The following is a 23,653-nucleotide window of genomic DNA, read 5'->3' as shown; positions in this document are numbered from 1 at the left end:
CAGCCATTTACTTTCATTCTTCCGTCGTTTTTCATAATTCATTTTACTGTGAGCTTCCCTCACTTCAAAGCTTCTCCAGTCCATATCACCCTGCACAGCTTCATTCGTGGTCCTCCCGTGAGCACTCAATACCAGGCGTGCAACTGACCTTTGGTTGCCATCGAGTACTGATTGTACCCCTGATTTCAAGCAAATAACAGCCTTTCCAAACGTAAGGCCTGGAACCATTACACCTTTACACATGCCCCGGAGCACCTCGTACCTATTGTATCTTCATAACGCTCTCTGCTTGAGTATGGGTGCATTTCTCTTCCCCTTCACTGTTAGTGTTTTTTCCTGTTTCCATATAACTATTTGTGGTGTTTTGGCCCTAGCCGGACGCCTAGCGCAGCCGGGCAGCGGGCAGGAAGGAACTGAGCCTGGCCCCGATCCCAACACGATAACAACAACAACTTTTATTTCACGCAAGCAGCATATCTATATAGCAAGCACTCATGTGACAAGTGACGTCACGGACAGACAATGTTTCAGACATCAGGGCGAGAGCGCCCGATAACGCAGACACATGACACGCGGCACAGGCGCTATTAGCACACTATTGCCCTCGTTTATCCATATACCAAGGTATTTATATTACTTTACGCGACGTATTTCCTGACCCTGTATTGTCACTGTCTGACCAGGAGGCGAGCGCTATCTGGTGGTGCTGCCAGAAACCCAGCGGCGCGCGCTAGCAAGACCACAGCAGCAGCAGCGCCCGGAAAGTCGGGAGAAGAGGCAAAGAAAGCTTGGCTCTAGAAATCCGAGGACACATAAGCACTTCATATGAGCTGTGAATGCGAAAGCATTCATGTCCAATTGAACGCCCTGGCGGTCCTTCGAGCTTTGCGCTGCGAGCAATGCTTTCGAGCTTTGCTGCAGGGTGCGTTATCGAGTTTTACAGATACGCTGCTTTCTCACTGCATCAGATCGACGCGCCTGCACTTTCTGCATTTCCGCGCTAAATGCTCACTACATCTGACAAAATCTTTCTGTGACAGCACAGCCAAAGCTACGCGCACGCAACCGCACGTGTGGAACGTGTGCTCTTGTGTTACTACGCCAAGTAGTGCCATATTTTTGCTGGCGGTTTATAGGACTTTGAAAACCAGGCATGCATACCAGAAAGCCAGAAAACTAGGAACAGCAAGAAACGAAAATCTTTCTCATGAGAAATCTTTTCATTTGCTATGAAATAAATACTAATTTGGTTGTACATGGATTAGTATAGCCCTGCTTGCTATCGGCATCTTTTGCCGGTGTCAGGCGTCACTCCAAGCCTGCAGATGTAGGGCACTTGAAGAAGATAAATGAACGTAATAAGTGGTATTGTTTGTTTTACGGTGCATCTAGATGTAACATCTGACCAATCCACCATATATGTGTTGTGCCTAAAGGTGACTGCTATCCTCATCTCCCGACTTTGGAACCCTTTCCTCCGACTACCACGCCGGGAGAGGGCAACGGGGAAAAGAAGGGCTATCCTTCCCGAGCGCTCCAACATAGAATCCAAATTTTCGGGTGCAACAAAACACTCGCGCGACAGCACTTGAGTCTCGGGGAGATGTAATATTCGGCATACGGTGACGAATACGCCCTGCACGAGTGTACGTGTGCGCTTCTTCGCCCCCTTTGTATCGGTGCCAAAAGTATGGCCTCCACCAGGTATAGCGATAACGGAGGGCAGAGCCGAATAAAGCTTCTAATGCGAAAGCATTAAAGCAGAAAATCCAACGTCCGCTGTTATTATCCGATGGTAAACCCTCGTGACCAAGTGATCACGTCACGTTCCCGGCGCTGGGAAATCCCACGATGAACAACCACGACATCGCACGTGGCCCATTCTCAAAACTAAGGTTACTTAAGGTGGATTAAAGTGAATTAACAAGGATTGAAGTGGATAAGGGTGGATTACAGTGGAATAAGGCGGATTAAGTTTGGTAATAATTAGAGCAAGGTGGATTAAGAGGCTCGGGGTCTCCTATATTAAATACATGGGAAAGGAGAAATTGTGTTTTTCGGCAACCAGTGCACAAAATTTAATGAGGTTTGTCACATTTAAAAGAAAAGTGTGAAAAATAGTGACTGCTTGTCGCGAATTCTCGATATACGTCGTCCATATTTAAATAAAAATTTACAAGAACCGAAAATTTTCAAAAAATGAAGCTATCACGTTAAAAACTCTAACTCAGCATTGAAAAATGGTATAACAATTTGCGCCAACTGCACCTAATGGTAAACGCAAAGCGGACAAAATATATGCATATTATACATGCTTTTCAATTTGTCCACTTGTTTGTGAGTATAACTTTTGCTAGACCCTTGTAAACAATGTAACTAATTCTAGTAAAATATATATTGACGTATCAAACTTGTCCGCTTTGGAAGCTCTAATGGATAAAGTCTACAGAACTGTGATATGTATTATAGGCGCAGAGCTGCAAATTTATAAACTTCGTTTTTCTATTTTTTGAAAGTCAGAAATTTTTGTAAATTTTATTGAAACAATGCAGGCCTATACATCGATATTGCGCTTCCAATAATCAGTAGATATAAACTTTCTCTATGAAACACACTTAATTAATATCGGGCAAGTGGTTATCTCAGAAAAGCGTTTTTGCGTTTTACATGTATCTGAGTACGCGAGATCCGAGTTGAGCCAGAGATAGAGCTTTGATTTACGGCCTGAATTTCGTTACAAGTTTTTTAAATATACGAAAGCTTGAAATGATAGAAGCACGAAGTTTACAAATTAATGGCTCTGCACGAAGAAGAGATATGGTGGTTCTGTAGAGGGGATCCATTAGATCATTGAAAGCGGACAAATTCGATGTGTCATTTTATCATATCGATATAACTTACATCAATTTCTTACGTTGTGTGCGAGGGTTGTGCAAAAGCTGTATTTCCGTATTATTCAATTTTTGAGATTCATGTGTAACACATCAGTTTTTTCAGCTTTAGATGTACTATTAGATGCAATTCACAGAATTGTGGTATCACTTTTCATTGCTGAGTTACAAAGTTGTAAACCTGCTAGCTTCGTTTTCTCAAAATTGTCGATTTTTTTCCAATTTTTACTAAAAGATGGACAACCTAATTGAGAAATTCGAAACCAATAGTCACTAGATTTTAAGTTTATCTTTCAAATGTAACAAGCGTCGTCAAATTTAGTGCAGTGGTTGCAGAGAAAAACAAATTAACGAATTCTCCTTTTACATGTGTTTGGATAGCAGTACCCGAGCTAAAGCTTCCTCTTAAGGGGGAGTTTTAATTTAAGGTGTTAGCTTAGACAACTCCTAATCTCTCCGCATTCAAATCGCGTAAGGATATTTAAGTCACTGTCAATTTTTTTTTTGCTTTACAAATACAAAGGGAGGGGGGGGGGACGTGCTTCCTCGTGGCGCACTAGAAGGTGGTAGTATAGGGGCGCACGTCGATCCTGCCGTGTCATTTACGAGACTGCCCTGCCATAACGCGTAAATACCCGCCGTGGTTGCTCAGTGGCTATGGTGTTAGGCTGCTGAGCACGAGGTCGCGGGATCGAATCCCGGCCACGGCGGCCGCATTTCGATGGGGGCGAAATGCGAAAACACCCGTGTACTTAGATTTAGGTGCACGTTAAAGAACCCCAGGTGGTCAAAATTTCCGGAGTCCCCCACTACGGCGTGCCTCATAATCAGAAAGTGGTTTTGGCACGTAAAACCCCATATATTATTATTATTATAACGCGTAAATGAAGCGCTCCGGTTAAAATGCTTACTCCCCCGTAAGTGATTTACGCTGGCGCGGTCATAGCAGGTTTCAAAGGCATGGCAGCTTGTATCGCTCTCAGAACGACACCGCACGTCACTCTTACCACATTCTCGCACGAACCTCTGAGGAAGAGAGGTCGATATTTGAAAGCGGGATATTCAACCGCGCAGGTTAAACCATACGCGAAGAGATTTAAGGTTAGAAAAAGCCGCACAAATTCTAACGCACAAGAACAGAATTGTAGTGTGCTAAAACCTATGACGAAGAAAACTCCCGAATGTGTATTTTGAACGCTCAGTAATGTGACAGTTATTACGACGTGAAATGGGTGGCACGTACGCTCCGTGGTGCGGGACTATATGGCCTGTGTGTTCGCATTTGGAATAATTCTTTTTCTTTCTTCTTTTCTGTTTGTACTAGTGCTCTATAGCGCAAAGCATCGGAGAAATATTTCTGGGTCAAGGAGTCACAATACGCGTTGATCCTGGATTCTAGCACACCGCGTTATACTAAATTAAAATCATAGTTCTGTATAGGAAACTGAACTACAATGTAATACTCTGCTTTCTGACAAGAAACGTACACTAATGTCTAGGAGCTCAAATGAGAGACGCTACAGTAAAGTTCGTAAATCTAATTCTATGCTGGGGAGCGCAGTACTAGTGCATGTGGGAGTCCCTATAATGACTCTGCGAACAAAAAGAGAAAAATGGAAAGCGCACGAATAACATTGGCTAGGCAGATCGCTTAGCATTTTGCTTCGTAAGCTTTCAGTTTCTGGCTAAAAAATAACTATATCAGCATACTTTAACAAATTATTGTATATTCTGTCTTCCCTATGTGCGACTAGAGAAATTGCACGCGCTGTAAGCCACTTGTGCGAGTGCTTGAGTTTTTCCCTCGTAACATGTGACCTGCTTAACGACGAGAACCACATGTGAAAATGCAGCTGCCTAATTGGGAAAATTTCATTCGAAATATGGCATACGTACCACTGCCCAACTAAAGAAAACATGTGCATAGATCGGCCAGCCAATTAAGTTCATTCCCGTGACGTCACACCCCTATTTTACCGTACAGATCTATCTCTCTGTCGCTTGTTTTAGGATCAAACCTGCACGTCTAAGCAGATGTTGTGCACCATCCTGGTACCACCACTCAGCGAAAGGTAATATTTTAGCTTGGAACAACGAGCTTTAATTTTACAATTAGCGAAGCAGTTCCAATGCCAGAGCAAAATCACTTATGCCGTGATAGGTTTGCAGCTAGCTCAGCTTTCAGAGGTGAAATGCAGGTGATCTGCTTTTTCTTCTGAGAAGTGAGGGCGAGGCAGAGAGGTTGTACTGGATTCTGAGGTTGTCAATGTCTACAACTTATGAACGTAGCACAAGCTCCACCCACAAAAACGCGGTCCAGCTGTTCTTGACCTCTGAAGGAGAACTGAGCCAGCTGCAGTCCGCTCACAGCTAAATGACAGCGCTCTGATAAAATTAGCAGACCACAGTCACTTCTTGAACAGGACTTCTTAAACATAACTTTAAAGAAGCCCCAACGCATATTAAACACTAGCGTACACCACTTTAATCCACCCCGCACTAGAAGACGCGTCTGCCACTCGGGATCTCGAACAAACTTATTAGATCATCAGTAACGCCGAAGCCTTGCAAAACCGTGCTGCGCGATATTTTTTCAGATTATTCACGTTACACCAGCGTAACTTCGTTAAAGAAGAACGCTGAGTTGTACAACTTAGCATTTCGCCGTAAAATTTCCTTCCTATCGCTTTTTCATAAGCTTTATCACCATCCTTCACTGCATGATGTTTTCTTTCAGTCATCACCAGTTATCTTTCCGCGTCGCCAACTTTCATATGGAGTCAAACGCATTAACGGGCAGTCATGCCGTTATGAATATTCGTTCTTACTGCACACAATAACCGAACGGAACGCCTTACCATCAGATATTAGCACGGAACCTGACGTAACTAAGTTTCAAGATCTAATTCACTCACTAATTGCCAAGTAACTTTATTATTATTATTACTGCGGGACTTCTTCACAGTGTTTTCTTTCTTATCTTGCGGTGTCTGTTGCTGTTTGCTTTTCATAGCAATTGCGTTATGTTTTCCTAATATGTATTAACGTTTTCTCTGCAATATTTGTGACTCATCTTGTATATTGCCTATGTTTTCACTCTATTATTATTTTGTGCTTTCTTTTGTATTTAGTAGGAAATATAAATATAATCCGTGAAAAATGTCTGTGCTCCGCCCCCTCCCCCCCCCCTCCCTTGTAATACCCTCATAATGAAGGCCTTTGGGGGCATTTTGAATAAAGAAGATAAATAAGTAAATGCTAGGCTAACGGTAAAATCCGAACTCGTTGTTTCAAGCTAAAGTGTTGCCATTGACTAAACACTGATATCAGCATCACCCATAAGATTCGCTAAGGGGGTATGATTTAATCCTGAAACGAGTGACTCCACACAGATATGCGTAAAATCACTTGACGTCACGGAAATAAGGGGAGCTAAGTGGCTGGCACATCTATGCAAAGTGTGTTCGAGTGGGACAGGTTGCCACCGCCTACAGTTTACAAAAAAAAAAAACGCGTGCTCATTCCGATTCAGTCGAATTAGTAAGCCGGCAAAAATAGGAAATTTATTCAACCGAAGCAAAAATATCGCATAGCCAGTGAAAAGTCGACGCGTTTGACGCCCGTCCGCAAATAAGAGTGCCAGCCCCTCACATGTCATCATGCGCACAATGGCTAAAGTACTCTGTAATCAGTTATCGCTCTGGTAACTATGTAGCTAACTCTAGGTTGTCCCCATACAACGTACACTGCTCTCTCGCGAGGAATGCGTGTAGCCGCCCTGAGCACCGACTGCAATGCGTGCATGTGTTCCCCGACGCCTGTGTTTCGGTCGGTGGCACGGTGCTAGCGATGCGGAAATTGGCCCGCGTTCGGTTCATTGCTCTTAATAGGCCTTCACTCGGCCGCTGTGCCGAGGCTGGCACTTTCCGGCGAAGGGTGGAGCGAGCGCGCTGGGCGCCTAATTAAGGCCGGCGCGCGCAGCGTTCGCGGGCATTCGTTAGACGCTAATGGTAAAGTCGACTGCCCGCCGGTACCCTCCTCTGCTTGCCCGCACTTCTCCGGGCTGAAATGACGAGGGAATATTGCGGTGGCTGAAGCTCAGATACGTGCGTGCGGCGTCGGACAAATGATAGGTTACGGGTTATCGTTAGCCTTCCGAGAAGATGTATTTGGTAAGCCTGCTTTGCATGAATTAATTTCGTGCTGCATTAGCTAACTGTCGCGCTGCTGTTTCGTAAGGAGACCGGACTAAAGACCTGCTCCATTGCTTTAGTGTAGAGTTTTTAGAATGTTCACTTTAGAGGCATTTTTTTTTTGGGGGGGGGCACTGCGGTCTGTAAAGAAACATGGGGTTTTACGTGCCAAAACCACGATCTGACTGATGAGGCACGCTGTAGTGGGGGACTCCGGATCAGTTTTGACCATCTGGGGCTCTTCAACGTGCACATAAACGTAAGTACACGGGTGCTTTTACATTTCGCCCCCATGGAAATGCTGCCGCCGTGGCCGGGATTTGATCCGGTGACCTCGTGCTTACAGAAGCTTAACACGAAAGCCACCAAGCAAACACCGCAGGTACGCTGCGTGCCTTGTGTGTGTGTTTTGTCTTCTTTTTTTCCTTTGTAAATTACCTTAACTATTTCTAACTTTTGAAACGCATTACATGCATCAGAGCAACTGGCTTCCACCATCCGGGGCGTACAGAAATGCCACCTTTAGTTTGTAGCACAATTCTGTGCGCCAAAACATAAGAGCACCCTACTACGCACAAAAATATTGGCAAGGCCAGCGCGGTCCTGTCAACGGGCTAACATGCACCAAATGGCCCACCAGGCTGTTCTGGAGACACGTACCATTCGAAGCTAACGAAGCTGGTCTTACAAACGAACCTCGAAGTACGCTTTAATTATCGAGCTTTGCGCAAGCGAGCCATTTCGATCGACTGCATCGCCTGCTCTAGAAATCTGTGCCCTCGTTTCACGCCGAGTGGGAAAAAAAAAAGAAACTATCGGGAGCGGTGCGCGCTGTCCACTCATATTTCAATGTCAAGGCGCGGGCCCTTTATTTACTCATCGTTTCGCTTTAATTCTTGGCGCCACGCTGCAAACTGCATTAAGCGGGCCCTAATCTATTTTTTCCGACCTACAGTCGTCCTCGGCGCCGCGAAAAGTTAGATCGAGTCCTACGCAGTGTTTCGCGTGACTGCACGGGTTGGCACAGGTTTTCTTTTTTTTTTATTAGAGGGAGCGTATCCGCGTTCGTCGTTCGCGGTTCGGCGCTTTGTTGTCATTTTCGTAGGGTTTCCCTCAAAAATCTTTTTTTTTCTTCTTTTCTCTCTAGGCCGCTTACGAAAGCGCGCGCCCACTACTCGGCTCCCGTGTAAACACCGCGTTCTTGGCTGTTGTCGAGGCATGCTGCCTTGTATCACGGCACCGTCCGCAAAAGAAGGGGGGCGGCCCCCTCCCGTCAGCTTTGCGCGGTTGTTTCGCAAAAATGACACGAATATAAACCGCGTGCTTATGCGCTATATTTTGCTGCTATAGTCCTGGAAAAGTGGTAATTCTGACCCACAAAGAAAACAACACTTGTCATTGTCACTGTCGGAGACGGGAGTGAAGGTTATAATTCTTTTCCGGGGCCTCGGTGTGCATACGCTCTCGTGCGCTTCCTGTATGTATAACGTCCTCGCAAAAGAGCCCCTGCAAGCTGCCGTACATATGCTAAAGTGACGTTCGCAGGAACCTTAAATCATGGGCCAATGTTTCACGCCCGCCACAGAGGTCTACTGTTGCGGCTCTGGCGGGAGCCACGGCCACGAACTTTCCTTGTGAAAATTTCGGATTTGCTTTTGAAGTAAAATTTGCGAAAGTGCTTCGGTGGGAAGTATTCACCCCATTCACCAATACGGGAGAACATAAAACGAAACGAACTGTTTTTTTCGTATTACTCGAGACACTACAGAAAAGTAGGACTGTCTTTCTGCAACTCGGAAAGCAACAAAATGTTTTGAAACAGTGACTGTTCTTTACGTTTCGGGTTGCTGCCTGAACAAGGGCCGCTTGTAGCAAGCAGCAAAACGCGCCGCATGCAATTGTGATACCAGTTGTGTAATGTGTCATTCACCTCGTTCCTCCCATTATCATCCCCCATTGTGACCCTTTTTCTTCCCCTCTTCCCCTTCCCTTACGTAGAGTAGCAGGCCAGATGCTCCATTATCCGGCCGACATCTCTACATTTCCAATCATTAAAATACTTCTTCTTTTCACGCCGCGACAGCACATGCGCCCTGCCCTAGCGGATCAGTCGCGAAACGTTTTGCAAGGATCGCGTGCGCGGCTACAGTGTACTAGAATAGGGGCAGTGTGTTCAGATGGCGGAGCGCGCCACGCACTGCTTTGAAGCCGGGAGCGTAGACAGGTCCCTGATGTATGCGGCGGCGCTGCAGTCGCACGGGCTGTACGGACGCATGCAGACGCGTTCACCGTGCGTTGCGCCCGGTTGGAGCGTGCCTGCTCTGAAGGACTCTGAAGGAATTCCTCGAGTTTCTGTCTCGTTGGGAGTCACATACAAAATGATTACCATTTGTTGGGCGTGTTGGTAAACTGACTTGAAAAGTATATCTAGCGCCAGCGAATTAGGACAGAAGGGAGACGACACCACAATGTGATAACTTCAGCAACTTGATTTTCAGGAAACATCTGCCTGTTTAACTGTGCATGGGTTAAATAGATCGGTGTTTCCTGAAAATCAAGTTGAAGTTAGCGCATTGCGGTGACGTCTCTCTTCTGTCCTTGATCGCTGGCGCTAAATATGCTTTCCAATGTAAAAGGACTTTGCGGCTTCTTGAGCCAGTCGACGGCAGATGGGCTCCGTGTGACATTGTGCAGCACTTTGGCTCTGTTAGAATACTTGGAAAGAGAGGGTTTTAAATACCTATTGACATCTAGACTAAGCCAATATAAGTTGCAGAACTTCTTGTGCGGTAGTCGTGAGGATCCAACGATCACCCAGCACCGTCTCAATTTTTGATTGTTTTGAATTGCCAGTCTTTTTATAACTTGGCGAAGGCAGTGTAAACAGGGAACACAGAGGTCAGTAAAGATTGGTATCACTACTTCACTCACCTGATAATTATGACAAGGTAGGGGACGTTGCGTCACTTGATGAGTCAGTTGAAGCTGGAAATCTAACGCTGGTAGAGCAGGGCTAAACAGTACTCCGGCAGAGCACCGGGCTTATGTGGAGAAAAGGAGCGATGACCGCCTCATCCATTATATATGGCAGGGTATGTCGCGCAAACATTTTTACTCGCAACAATTGTGACGACTGCCGCTCTCTTCTTTTGCAGAACTCTAGTGTCAGTAGTAGAGTCTCAAAATTGACATATTTGTTGCAGGGGAGGATTGCTGTATCTCTCCAAGTTGCTTTTTGAAGTACTAAAGAAACTTGAGGGAATATCTTCACAACCTTCTTCAGCAAAGAGGAGCTTTGCAACGACACCATAGTTGAAGTCATATTATTCTATTGAAAGCTTCAAATTTATTGGCTATGCCATAGGCTGCAAAATACATGCTGATAGTTTCACATCAGCAGTTGTGCGTTTTTATGTCTTAGCAAGGCTACACTTTTATGTTAAAGGGCTTAATCAGTGAAGAGAAGCACGACGAAAAAAGAAATCGCACTTTAATGTCGGCTCCAATTGTGCAACATATGTATGCTGACCCTTGTCTAGCTGTTACTTTTATCTGAATGCACAACTTTTTGTGGTGCATACAAAAAGCGAATTTTGTGAATATAATTAAGAAATGAATTAAGGAATTCATTTGCGCATATTAATTCCGCTGTAGGTCTCCATTGTTTGGGATGGAATGTACTCGCACTGTTTTCCTATGTTTTGACATACTGTGTGTAGTTTTGCAGAGATCCCTATAACTTGGCGTCTTTCCTACCTGTTTTATTTCTTTCATAAAAATGTAGGATGTCGTTGTGTCTCATACTCGCACATGAGTCTGACGTTCGGGAGCACTTCATCATGTAAATAAAAAAATTCACGAATAAACTGAGTATATGTAGTTGCGGGGGGTTCGCCAAACAGAATGAAAGAACGAGGGACAAATGTTTATCGCGAAAAAAGGTAAATGCCAAGCAGGTAAGCTCTTTGGCTTTGGGCTATGTACATACATATTGTTTTGCCTTCACTTCTACAACAGCGGCTGATGAACTAAGCGCTTGACGTTGGGTCGCGGATGCCACGGTTGCTTTTTTTATGAATGCGAACCGCAAAAGAAAATGTGTGCACCTGGAATCCAGGTTGGTTATAACCAATTCGATGTCCTTTACTACGGCGTTATTTCCAGCCAAGTTTTGCGTCCGAATAATTTCTGGTTACATGGCAGCGTGGCTCAAAACAAATTGAACGGCTGTACGCCACTACTTAGGTGTTTGCAAAACATTTGCTGTCAGGTTAATAAATCTGTGTAATGGGCGTTGAGATGCGATAGGAGTGCACATTTAATTCATCTATTATATGAAGTGTGTGTCGGGGATGCATCTGAACATCCGCCAAGCATTTGCACGTCTTTATTTGATTGCGACAGAAAATGATTATAAAAATATCAACATGCTGCGCTGGCGCTGCGCCGTCCGTTCCGTACAACCCATGTTCCTAAAGCGCCATCTCGTGCTATCTACATGAAGCGCCTCAGCGGTGAGCGCTTCCTGAACACACTGCCCCTATTCTAGTACACTGTAGCGCGGCTGGATCTCGCAGATGAGACCCCCCCCCTCCCCCCCAAAAAAAGAAGCGCATGGAAGTGCACTGCTGGAAACAATCGTGCCATGTACCGCTTTGCAGCTCCACCAGAAGTTCTACGTCGGTGCAGTGCTGAAAACGGGCGTAGCGTACCATGGCACCTCCAAAGTGGCCAGGTCTTCGTCTGGACTGCACCGTGCACCACGTAGATGCCGCCGGTCATAGATGTCTAGCAAACTTATTCAAAAATCGTGGCATTGCACTGGGCTGACGCCTCAAAAACATCACGTTGCTGACGAAGTCTTCTTGCAGCGTCGGTTCTTTTGCTGATGGTGGCAGCGCGTGCCTGATTTCAAGCACTCGTTTCAGGTGCAGTAGCACCGGTTTGATACGAAACGGAGAAGACGGCGACGCCAACGACTGGCCCACTATTCAGGACAGAGTGTCGCTGAGACCATTTTAGTATGTCATGCAGGCCGACAATGACGCAACGGACAAGCGCGAGTTGTCGAGTGCGACGTTCTTTTATGTCGACGGCACCGACAAGATCAACGTGCCAACAACGGTTCGACTGATAGCAGCTTGTTCGACCACAGAACCGGCATCGGAATAGCCGCGGTGCCTTGGCTTGTGCATAGAAGTAATCACGCTCAAAATGAGTCGAATTATTCTTTTGAAGTAGAAATACACAAACTTCAGCCCTTTCAAACCATGCACATGAAGTGTGAGCCGATATGGATTGTTCTGATTAACGAAGGTCAGGCCTGCAGCGGAGCCGTCGAGATCGTAAATCGGCTACCGGCAAACCTGAGCCGAAAGGTAAGAAGTTAAGAGTAAGGAAACCGATTTTGCAGTTCAGTTCTTCTCTTAGCGATTTGAAGTCGCCTACATCGCACCGCGCGTGTACAATACGCGCGGGAAGCAGTGACACGGTGGCGTCCCGAAATCTGTACGCCAGCGTTACCGAAGGCTGCCAGTACTATTCGATACGTAGCTGGGTGGGTATTTATCCGTTGTTATCCTGACTCATTTGTATTCTGACACAATTCCAGGGATGCACTGTTCAGGTATACGTTACACGGGAAACAAGAGACGCTACATTCTGTACTGCAGCACAAGTAACCGCCTTGCTCAGTTGCCAATAGTGTCAAGGATGGTACCGCGTTTCCGTGGTTGTCGCGGCCTATATGTGAGCGCTTTTGCGAGTACAGCTTTTTTTCTAATCATAGTTTATAAACACGAAATGCGTAACTATGACAAAGTTAAATGAAAGCGAGAATCAGTAAGAACAGCCCGTAATGTATATACCTGGTTCACTGTCCCCGTTGTTTAAAGGGGCTCCACGTACCGCTCATATTGACTCGTCTCAGGGTGTAACAACGCACCTAATATTAGCGCGTGTTTTGACATTATTTCACATCAGGGATGCGCCATTTCCACAACATTGAAAGTTAACATCCATCTGGGGCAATTGATGCCGATTTAAATACATTCACCGCTTTGGTAAATCTTACGCAGAAGGCTGGGTTCGAAGACCTCTTGAATACGCGAAATGTATAACGAACGTGTAAAAGCAGTACGAAAAGCGAGCTCAAAGCGTAGAAATCAGCGGCAACAAACTACAAGGCAGCCACGTTGGCAGTCGGACCTCAGCGTGCTTTTAACGGTCGCGCTCTTGGTACGACAGAGAGCAATCAGGCTCTCTCACCCAGTAGTAGGTGGCTTCCAGGAACGACGTGCTGCCCCGGAGAGAAGCCATTAATAATTAATCGCGACCCATGAAAAGCACGACAGGCGCGCGCACAACATGGGTGCAGGTACACAAATCAACAGGCGACAGCTCTGGCATCCTTCCAAAAACGTATCCAGCGGCGTGCGCCAGAAGGCAGCACACAAAAATGAAGCGCTCCGCATTTCGGTTACGTCATGTTGGTGTTCCCGCATAAATGAACAACAAGACGCCTGTTCTTAACTGGAATGAGAAAAAAAAATTGTGCTTTTACGGATATTCTGAAGTCAGAACACACGCAAAAGAAATTAAGCAGCCATAATCACTGAGATGGGCTCAACACAGGCTAAACACTGGAGATTCATTTTCTTTTGTGGCAACGGAGAGCACCTTTTAAAAATATTTTACCACGTTTTCCCAAGATGACGACATATTCCTTCGTATGTATTATTGGTTCCCACAGCTTTGCTACACACATACATAAGGTCGGAAATATACCTCCCACTGCAGTGAAAGCTTTAGTGTAATATCGAACAATAGAATGCGCATCATTTTTCGACAAACATTACTCTTTAGCCTTAACTGCGAGCGCTTCACGTTGTTGCTATGGGCAATGTCATGGCAAAGCATTCGTAACAAAACTTCACAGCACGAAATAATCAAAGAAAAACGTTTTTTTTCTTTTCAAAATCACGGGCTCTCCATTTCAGCTAGTGTGCTTTGAATTGAAGGCCACTTGGATTAAGCAACAATCTTTTTCTCTTTGTTCGAGCGCACTAGTTAACAAAGATGGGTGCTTGGAATGATTGTTAATATCTGAATTGCTAGGGACGTTAAATAATAAGGAAGATACACTTACAGATGCATTGGTATCCTTGCTTTCCGAAGCCCCTGAAAGGTAAAAAAAGAAGGTCGTTAGTCCAGCGGTGCCGAGAAGGCAATAAGTCTTAAGGTAGTCAGCTTTGCTAGCGATTACGACAAATAATACATCGGCCTATTCAAATATCTTGCGGAAATTTATTCAGTACGGGACCTGGAAGCAACGATTGCGTTTTTTACCCGTCTCTCATCACATTTATAGCAAGATGCAGTGGCGTAGCAACAGGGGGGGCCGGGGGGCCGTGGGTCCCGGGTGCAAGGGGCCAGTGAGGGGGGGGGGGGTATCATATACGTCTGAAGGCACCCCTCTTTCCGCCGGCTACACCCGGAGAGGGGGGTGACAGAAGACCTATGGGCCCCGGGTGCCAGACGACCTAGCTACGCCACTGGCAAGATGTTACAATATATTACTGATTTTGTGATGCTAGATTGTATGCCATTGAGTATAAAATTCGCCCACCTCTTTTTGCAATTTCTGAACATAAATTGCGTATTTTATTTATGCTTCTGCAACCTCTCTTTTCTTTTTCTGTCAGTACTCACCGTACCCGTCACATTTAGTTATGTTCACTAATAGACCGGTAAAATGTTTGCTTGTGCTCAGTGGTGAAGGAATGACTGTAAATGTTGCGATAGGTATGGGCGTAGTCATCAACGCAATGAAGCGCATTCCTCAAGAAAATATATTTTAACGCGCACAGTATTTTTTTCTTTTGCGTTAACCTTCAAGATTTGGGGAGAAAGAGCTCTCAGTTCATATTTCAACTGATAAAGGTTTGTACTCGGGTACAGTGACTCTTTCCTTACACACGAATATACTTATTCTCGCCCTGTCCCTGTCAATCACAGCGCGTATCGATTACAATGAATTAAAATGAAGTTTATTTTTAAAGAGAGAACCATTCTATGTGTATAACAAAATTTTGCGTTAAAAGATATAGGTGCCACGTAAGGAAATCTGCCGTATATATTTTCTTTTTGTTTGACAGGACATTTGATTGGTTGATTGATTCATCTGATCTAACGTTCCAATGTGACCAGGGGGCCATGAGAAGTGCCATAGTAGGCAAATCTGTATTTGTTTTTACAACCAGAGTGTAATGCGATTGGCATTCTCACGATACTGCACGTGTTTTACAGTGCCTGCCTATCTGCGGCCGTATCTAACCTTCTTGCTTTCAGGCTACCTTATTCCACTGGGTATGTGCCATTGGGTATTAGCCGTTCTTTAATGACAAAAAAGTTACGGTACAACTCGTCTCACGATGAATGTCGACAGTAATAGGAATAGCATTCGAGTAATGTAGTGAAAGACTATATTCGTGAAGTCACATTTATTAAACGCGTGCAGTGGTTCTTATGAGACATTTGCTTCGGCTACGTGCCACATGCTCGAATATCGTCCGGCATTGCTTTGGCACTCGTTTGCGATGCTCGCCCTTGGGCAAAGCGGTACGACGACCATTGTATTGCGTCCTCGCAGTGACGATGGAATGACGAAGACAAGGCGTTGCAAGACAAAGACGTTACAAAGATGCTGTCACGACGATGATGAGATGCCGATTTTCAAATTACGACTATAACGCCGACAGCGTGACGACGACCACATGTGGACAGTGAGATGACGACGACTGTACGACGACGACGCTCTTTGACATTTCTCCGGTGCGGGCGCCCGCGCCAATATATTCACGTGCGCGCCACGCGAGAACTTCCCGGCAGCGCTGCCAGATGGCGCAACGCGTCCAGAGGGAAGTCCGAGAAACGAGGTGTGGTGCCCTGCTCGGCTCGTGCTCACGCCTTTTGGCGGTAACAACACGGTGTGTTGCTACTTTGCTGATGCCAATTGCATTGGCCTCGACAGTAATCCTGGGATGGTTTCTGGCAGAATTTTCTTTAGCATGTTATAATATCTAAGTGCGCGCGCGTGTGTTCATTATGGCACCATCTAAATGCGGCACCCGCCTCCGCTGGGGGTCAAACCCGCTCAGCTGGCTTGCTGCCGACATAGACAATAAGCAACCGCAATGATTAATAAAAAATGCGAATCACTTACTAAGCTAGGACAAATCACTAACCTTGTGGGCAATACGCCAATATACTATGACTTGTGCATATGAAGGTATGCGTCACTTATTTGTGAGCCGCTTACATTTGCATACCTATTGTTTGACTTCATGACGCACAACGAGCGCACAAACAAAATCGTATAATTGGTCGTATTACAATGAAATCGCACAATCTGTTTACTCGACGAGACAGCGCTAAACATTTCTCTTTAGTGACGAAGCAAAAGTTGACTCTGCAAATGTTAGAAGGAAGATTTGAAACATGGGAAATGAGAAAACGTTCTTGGCAACGAGTGCGCCGAACTTGAAGAGGTATATTGCATTGAAAATAATGCTATATAGTGGGACTGCAGAAAGCGGATCATGTGGAAGGGTCGTCAATATGGTTATAGGAATGCCTGAGAATTAAAGAAAGATTATAAAACGAGAGTGAAGTTTATAACACTGTAACTCGAAAATTAAAAATGAGATCACAATTTTTTAAACGGCACCTAATAACACGTCTAATGCAGACGAAAATTACAGGAGATGTGTCGCTAATTTCTGTGTAGGACTTTATTAAAACACCCGTAAACATAGTAGCAAATTCAGGCAAGCTGCGAGTTCATATAAGTGCTCACCTTATGACAGAGCAAGATGTGCTTTTGCACGTTAAGATCAGGTTGCACAATGAAGGCTCTTAATTGGACTCCAAAAGTTGAGCTTCGACCGCACTGTTTGCACAAGTCAGAATCAGTTCGAAGCTTTGCGTTTACTCAAGACAAACTTGCGAATTTACCTTCGCATGTGATGGTTTGCGAGTGCGTGCCACGGTTTAAAGAAGCAAAGGTTCTGGGCAGAAGTGCAAGTGCAAAAGCTAGAGTTTTGCTGGAAGCTTTCCACATACAAGAAAAGGCGGGTCTGTGCATCAGCGATGCTTCAATAAATTTGTACTCGGCTGAGCGCACACTTCTGGGGAAATTTGAAAAACCATAACAGTATGGCTTTTCTTCAATTGGTCATGTGTTCACTTCTTGCTGCTCGGGAGTTTTATCATCTCGCTTCGCGTGCATGACATTGTTTTTGATATGGCGATAAAGAAGGCTGGTGTAGTTCGGTTGTGTTGTGTTGGTGCTGGTGTGATGTGTTGTGATTCTTTTAAATATAGAATCTTTGCGAAAAATAAACCAGTTGTCAGTAGCGTTTCTTCGTCGTCGTGTCGTCTTTTCTTCGTGTGTCCGTTCCTTTTTAGCGCTACCATCAGTTTTAAAGTTTACTCTGAGTTTCCGCATCTCGAAGCCATTGTTCAACAACGAGAACTTTCGCCGCCGACATAAGCGATGTTTTGAGGCGCTACTCCTGTACGGGTGCGATGAAAACATCGAGTACCTATTGTGCACGCCACCTCGGTATGGCGTGTAACTCTTTCATTCTATACAAAACTTTTCCTCCTGCAATCAAAGCGAATTTCTGGTTAATAAAAGCCAATTTTTCACTAGGTGCGAAACATTGAAAGCGATAACATTGTTTATTGTTGCACTGGAGCTCCTCAGACGATTTTCTAACAATACGAGGGGGCGACATGTTGGCGCGACACAGCACTAGAAGCAACTACTTCCGTGCAGCGGAAACAGCACCCTGACATCTGTTAGGCGCCTCACAACGCTGGTGTGAGAAGGAGTGCTGCCACCTGCTTTGCATTCTAATGGGGCGCGAAATGAAACGCAATATAAAAACTGCCAGCGTTCGTAGCTTGCGCTCCGCCCACTGTGTGTACCACGGAGCGGTATGCATACAGTTCATCAGAAAGAACGCTGGCATATTTGTCTGCACAGCGCTCAGCCAGCAGTGAAAGTCACAACGTTGCCCTGGCTTCGTTGCAGGAACGGTTGAACGGAGCATGACTACGGTGAATTAAAGTACATTCGTAGCACTTACCTCGGCTCGCACTCATAGCGAGTCAAGAAAAATGAGTAAAGATGGGTAGTGCGCTCGTGATCAGTCCTGCAGTCTGCACGTTCATTGTTCTGTTCTTGCACACCCAACAGAGGTGACATAGGGCTAGAACACAACTGACACTAGTAACAATTCTCTGGACTCAAGTTCGTCAAGCTCTCGCTTCCCCGATATCACAGAGGTGCGATTTCAGTCGATGCACTTTTGGGAGCAGAATCTGCAAGTCTGGTTCCTGCAGGCTGAAGTGCAAATTCCCTTGCATTGAATCAGCTGCCAGACGATCTAGTACTACAAGGTGATCTCATCACTATCACTGGAGACGGTCAACAAGCTTACCGACATCCTCCCTCAACCTTTCGGCGAGCACCAGCACCAGTATTTCAGATAAATGATTTTAACGCCTACTATGTCTTCTAAGAGATTTGATTGTTGTGTTCATATAGGAGGTCCTACGGTCACTGCTCATGTTCATATAGTGTTCATATAGGAGGTCCTTACCATCCTATGGTCACTGCTCAGCAAGGTGCGATGCAGGGACCATAGGATGGTAAGAACTCGAATTAGCCTAGACCTGAGGAGGGAACGGAAGAAACTGGTACATAAGAAGCCGATCAATGAGTTAGCGGTAAGAGGGAAAATATGGGAATTCCAGATCAAGCTACAGAACAAGTATTCAGCTCTAACTCAGGAAGAGGACCTTAGTGTTGAAGCAATGAACGACAATCTTGTGGGCATCATTAAGGAGTGTGCAATAGAAGTCAGTGGTAACTCCGTTAGACAGGATACCAGTAAGCTATCGCAGGAGACGAAAGTTCTGATCAAGAAACGCCAAAGTATGAAAGCCTCTAACCCTAAAGCTAGAATAGAACTGGCAGAAATTTCGATGTTAATCAACAAGCGTAAGACAGCTGACATAAGGAAGTATAATATGGATAGAATTGAACATGCTCTCAGGAACCGAGGAAGCCTAAAAGCAGTGAAGAAGAAACTAGGAATAGGCAAGAATCGGATGTATGCGTTAAGAGACAAAGCCGGCAATATCATTACTAATATGGATGAGATAGTACAAGTGGCTGAGGAGTTCTATAGAGATTTGTACAGTACCAGTGCCACCCACCACGATAATGGAAGAGAAAATAGTCTAGAGGAATTCGAAATCCCACAAGTAACGCCGGAAGAAGTAAAGAAAGCCTTGGGAGATATGCAAAGGGGGAAGGCAGCTGGGGAGGATCAGGTAACAGTAGATTTGATGAAGGACGGTGGGCAGATTGTTCTAGAGAAACTGGCCACCCTGTATACGCAATGCCTCATGACTTCTAGCGTACCGGAATCTTGGAAAAACGCTAACATTATCCTAATCCATAAGAAAGGGGACGCCAAAGACTTGAAAAATTGTAGACCGATCAGCTTACTGTCCGTTGCCTACAAAGTATTTACTAAGGTAATTGCAAATAGAATCAGGAACACCTTAGACTTCCGTCAACCAAAGGACCAGGCAGGATTCCGTAAAGGCTACTCAACAAAAGACCATATTCACACTATGAATCAGGTGATAGAGAAATGTGCGGTATATAACCAACCCTTATATATAGCTTTCATTGATTACGAGAAAGCGTTTGATTCAGTCGAAAAGTCAGCAGTCATGGAGGCATTGCGGAATCAGGGTGTAGACAAGCCGTATGCAAATATACTGAAAGATATCTATAGCGGCTGCACAGCCACGATATTCCTCCATAAAGAAAGCAACAAAATCCCAATAAAGAAAGGTGTCAGGCAGGGAGATACGATCTCTCCAATGCTATTCAATGCGTGTTTACAGGAGGTATTCAGAGACCTGGATTGGGAGGAATTGGCAATAAGAGTTAATGGAGAATACCTTAGTAACTTGCGATTCGCTGATGATATTGCCTTGCTTAGTAACTGAGGGGACCCACTGCAATGCATGCTCACTGACCTGGAGAGGCAAAGCCGAATGGTGGGTCTAAAAATTATTCTGCAGAAAACTAAAGTAATGTTTAACAGTATCGGGAGAGAACAGCAGTTTACTATAGGTAGTGAGGCACTGGAAGTGGTAAGGGAATACATCTACTTAGGACAGGTAGTGACTGAGGTTCCGGATCATGAGGCTGAAATAACCAGAAGAATAAGAATGGGCTGGGGTGCGTTTGGCAGGCATTCTCAGATCATAAACAGCAGGTTGTCATTATCCCTCAAGAGAAAAGTATATAACAGCTGTGTCTTACCAGCACTGACGTATGGGTTCTACTTAAATTGAGGCTACTTAAAAAGGGTTCTACTTAAATTGAGGCTTACGCAACGAGCTATGGAAAGAAGAATGATAGGTGTAACGTTAAGGGATAAGAAAAGAGCAGACAGGGCGAGGGAACAAACGCGATTAATGATATCTTAGTTGAAATCAAGAAAAAGAAATGGGCATGGGCAGGACATGTAATGAGGAGGGAAGATAACCGATGGTTATTAAGGGTTACTGACTGGATTGCAAGGGAACGGAAGCATAGCAGAGGGCGGCAGAAAGTTAGGTGGGCGGATGAGATTAAGAAGTTTGCAGGGACAACATGGCCACAATTAGTACATGACCGGCGTAGTTGGAGAAGTATGGGAGAGGCCTTTGCCCTGCAGTGGGCGTTACCAGGCTGATGGTGATGATGATGTTTTCTAAAGGCACCGAACTGCAATAGCTCTTGACCAGCCAAAAGATCGGTGACAGACGTCGTTCCGGGATACTTCAACGGATGCGGCCAGTGTTTGAGAGCGGACATTGCAAGTACTCACAGCGCCTTACTCAGGGAGCTTTGCTTGCTGAGCAAGAAAAGCTCCCTGAGCTCCCTGTGAACGCAAGATCCACGAAGCTACCACACATTCATGTGGAGCCTCGTGGATCTTGCATTCTTCCAGTCCTCGTCGTCTTGCGACATTCGCGCAAGGAACCCTCAGTGCCCACGCGTCCACAGGTACAGCTTGCGTTACGCTCGCCATACCAATAACTGTATGTCACTCTGTACGTGGTCGGCAAACGCCAAGCAAGGTCACCCACGGCAGCACGTGACCTCGACACTGGACCGGGCGGACTACTCACCATAATTGACAGGATTTGGGGCATAAGTATCCTCATTGACACGGGCGCTGAACTCAGTGTTGTGCCTCCATCTCAGACTAATCGCACACTTCCCACAGCATCCACTTCCGCACACTTCCACAAATCCAGATTATCACACCTAATCTGGATCGATGTAAGCTTTATAGCAAAGTGGATCCGGTTAAGATACCACCGGATACCACCAGATATCGGTTGGACTAAATGGCATTCCTAACATTGTCCTCTCGACGCCCTTCGGTTTGCTTGAGTTTGTGCGCATGCGTCTTTTCTTACGCAATGTGCGACGTACATTCGAATGTTCTACGAAAGTTCCACCATACTACGAAAATCCTTTTAAACGATAAATGTTTCTCTCTCTCGCGTACAATCAGAATATCCCAATAGCCAGCACCACTGATTATGATCATTTATTGGCATCCCCTTTGAAACAAGACGGTGACAAATAGTGACCTAGCCTTATTGAGTCAATCAGCAATGCTATTCATTTTCGTTGCAGCACTTTTGCGAGCATCTCTTTCTTTCTTTTCATCAAAACTACTCTATCTACCTTGTACCGCTACCTATGCCTCTAACGGATCCGGTCGTATCAATTTCTTCCCTGTTTTTTTTTCACCAATATTCTAGATACTTCGGCACTCCTGAGGAGCATAAGCGCTCCCTACGTCAACTTTTACAGCCATGTCAAGGGTACGACCTTGTCCTAAACCCACAGAAATGGGTCATCGCATTTCTGCTATCGTCCTCCTACCTTTAGCATCGCAAATCGAGGTGAAGTACTTCCCGTTCCTTAACACCGTCCGCCAGCTTCGTTAGTTCTTGGGCCTCATTAATTTCTCACGATGTTTAATTCTCCATTGTGCGGCTTTACTACAGCCGGTCACCGACTTATTGAAGCCACCACGGAGCTTGTCTTCGGCCATATCTTGGTCGCCTGAGGATCAGTCTGCCTTCCTGGCTGCCAAGCAAGCCATTGCTGATGCATCTCTCCTGGTGCATCTCTCTTTTGCCGCACCACCTGGACAGACGATGTATGCCTCCAATGTTGCTATTGGTTCTGTCCTGCCGCATTATATTTGCTTTGAGTGGTGCGCTTTGGGCTACTTCTCTCGGAAGCTTCCAGCAGCTCAGACAACCTACAACATCTTCAGTTGCGAGCTGCCGGCCTTCTTTGTCAAAAGTTAGCTTGTTCGCCTTTTATTGGAAGGTGGCAAGTTTCACGTGTTAACCGGTGAACCCCTGTGACTTGTATTCAGCAGGAACTCCGCGTACGTCGTTTGGGAGATTCGGCACCTAGTGACCATCTCCTAGGTCACCACTTACGTGCGGCATGTCATGGGAGCTGACACAACGGATCAGCCGATGTCCTCTCCTGTGTTGCGGCGGTTGGTTCCACCTCTAGTGCTATTGACAGACACGAACTAACGGAGGCACACCGCAACGATGCCGAAATGCAAGCGCTCCGGCAACGTCCCTGGTCCCAGTGTTTTGAGCTCGTCCCTCACGCGTCTTAGGCTGGCTCACTGTGTTCTGACGTGTACGCGTCTCTTTCACACACTTTCATCCCCGCAATGTTCCGGTGGGCCAGGGTATTCCAACATGATAGTTCGGACTCCCTGTATGCCCCGCAGGAGCACATGTATACCTATGGAGCGCATCGTGTGACGGGTTACATACGGACGGACATATTTTCGAGGAAAGTAGCCCTAGAATACTTACGCATTAAAAGTACATCACAGTTTCGCCATAAGGGCGATGCAGTGAATTCTATATCAACATGTTAGAATATTCCGTGAAGTGCAAGACTCATAGCTGTAGTGGCAGTATGAACTGAAGTAAACGTAAGCTAAGTAAAAACAAGCTGCTGTGCAAGGGGTTCCCCTGAATCCTGTCATCGGCCAATTTCGTTTATGTTTATTACTTAAAACCAACGTATTTCTTAGCAACTTTACCACCACTTTCCGTATCGGGTATCCTTCGAACCACTTTACTGGGCCGATACCGGAGGTTGTGCACAGCCGCGCCAAGAAAATGACACCATTTCCAGGTTTGAGCTTTGTTATTGTTTGGCACCTTAATTTCTTAATTCTGAATAATTTCAATATAAAAGGCATGCGATAGTCGCTGTTTTGCTTCATGACATTTCTTTGTGGGCTGCCATTTTCAAAATTCCAAGGAACAATCTTGTCAAGAATGCAAGACTTGGTATGCACAACTTTAGACATAGAATGGTGTGCTAATATAACCCCCATATACCGCATGCCATACAGCATGGCATGGAAT

The 23,653-nt window shown here is 45.5% G+C and overlaps 1 protein-coding gene across 12 annotated transcripts in view; it reads right to left on the bottom strand.

Annotated features, from left to right (window-relative positions):
• The window catches only part of LOC135913786 (putative protein kinase C delta type homolog), a 725,274-nt gene that overhangs the window by 266,152 nt on the left and 435,469 nt on the right, over positions 1-23,653 (bottom strand). For all 12 annotated transcript variants that reach the window (XM_070541297.1, XM_070541298.1, XM_070541300.1 and 9 more), the window contains one exon: positions 14,232-14,263. In XM_070541297.1, coding sequence (XP_070397398.1) covers positions 14,232-14,263 — 32 coding nt within the window. The remainder of the gene's footprint in view (positions 1-14,231; positions 14,264-23,653) is intronic.

The sequence above is a fragment of the Dermacentor albipictus genome, chromosome 6 (genome assembly GCF_038994185.2).
Source record: "Dermacentor albipictus isolate Rhodes 1998 colony chromosome 6, USDA_Dalb.pri_finalv2, whole genome shotgun sequence".
NCBI lineage: Eukaryota > Metazoa > Arthropoda > Arachnida > Ixodida > Ixodidae > Dermacentor > Dermacentor albipictus.
This window is presented reverse-complemented; position numbering and strand designations above follow the sequence as displayed.